Genomic DNA, 1,132 nt, shown 5'->3' on the forward strand with positions numbered 1-1,132 from the left:
GCATGCGTATGTTGGCGTTGGCGGTATGTTTAGGATACAGTCAATTGTAAATGGCTTCTAAACTTGTGTGATTGGGGTGTATGTGCGTGATGGGTGTGTCATGTGTGTGCTTGTGTGTGTGTATTTGTTTAGGGTACATTTATTTATCAATTCAGTTTTTGTATGTATGATACTTGTAACTATATGTAACTCCAAAGTGCTCAGTGTCTGCATAGCGTCCATTTTCTGCTCTCTGATGCTTCCTGCCTGTTCGTTTCTTACATTTTTACATAAGTTAGCATGCGGTCTCACATCCTGAGAAATGGTAACATAACTTCGACCACCTTTAACATTTGCAGTCACTCAGCTGTTTCTTTTGTCTTTGATTTGAAGACACTGGTTTTTCTGCTCTTGTAAAATTTTCTTTCTTTCTCGGTCTCTTCTCTTACCAACCCCCCAAACCAAACTCATTGTCATTTAGTTGGTTCTGACTCAATGCAGCCCTTTAGGACAGAGCAGATTAGCCCCGTGCGTCTTCCCAAACCGTAAATCTTCCGAGAAGTAGAGTACCAGCCACGTATTTCCCCTGCACAGCCGCTACAGGGCTCTGCCAGTCATTCAGTTAGCAGTTGAATGCTTAACCGGTGTGTCACGTGGGCTCCCTGATCCTTTCTTGCTACTCGTTCATGAAAACTAAAGGTTCCTCTTGAAAACATGTTTTCCAACACAGTGTGAATGTCCAATCTTGCTAGAATTCATATAGTTAGACAAATTATTTATTTCCGCAGTTAAACAGTTTCGGTGAATAAGTTGTTTTATCTCCATAAGAATTTCTTACATAGGTGTACTTTGCCTATTTAAATGGTTAAAATAACTGACTTTGTGTTTTCTGTTTTATTTTCATCTTCTACAAGTGAAACAGTCATATATACAGCTACAACGGACAGATTTCTTGGGACAAAATACAAGAAAGTGGTGTACCGTGAGTATGAGGATATAACATTCACAAACCAAGCAAAGAGAAGTGAGGACCAAAAACACCTGGACATACTAGGTATTGGACTGGGTACTTGTACGGACGGTACTTTAAGGTGGGGTTCCAGTTTTTCTTCTGTGCCCAGCCACTAGAGCAGTGGTCAACCTTCCTGCTGCC

At 40.9% G+C, this 1,132-nt stretch overlaps 1 protein-coding gene across 1 annotated transcript in view; it reads left to right on the plus strand.

The window, feature by feature from the left end:
- The window catches only part of LOC101656501 (ceruloplasmin), a 46,413-nt gene that overhangs the window by 26,151 nt on the left and 19,130 nt on the right, over positions 1-1,132 (plus strand). The window contains exon 12 of the mRNA XM_045295006.1: positions 914-1,033. Within this exon, the coding sequence (XP_045150941.1) occupies positions 914-1,033 (120 nt within the window). The remainder of the gene's footprint in view (positions 1-913; positions 1,034-1,132) is intronic.

Source organism: Echinops telfairi, unplaced genomic scaffold (assembly GCF_000313985.2).
Source record: "Echinops telfairi isolate 266 unplaced genomic scaffold, ASM31398v2 ScPeMD7_4225;HRSCAF=4972, whole genome shotgun sequence".
NCBI classification, from domain to species: domain Eukaryota; kingdom Metazoa; phylum Chordata; class Mammalia; order Afrosoricida; family Tenrecidae; genus Echinops; species Echinops telfairi.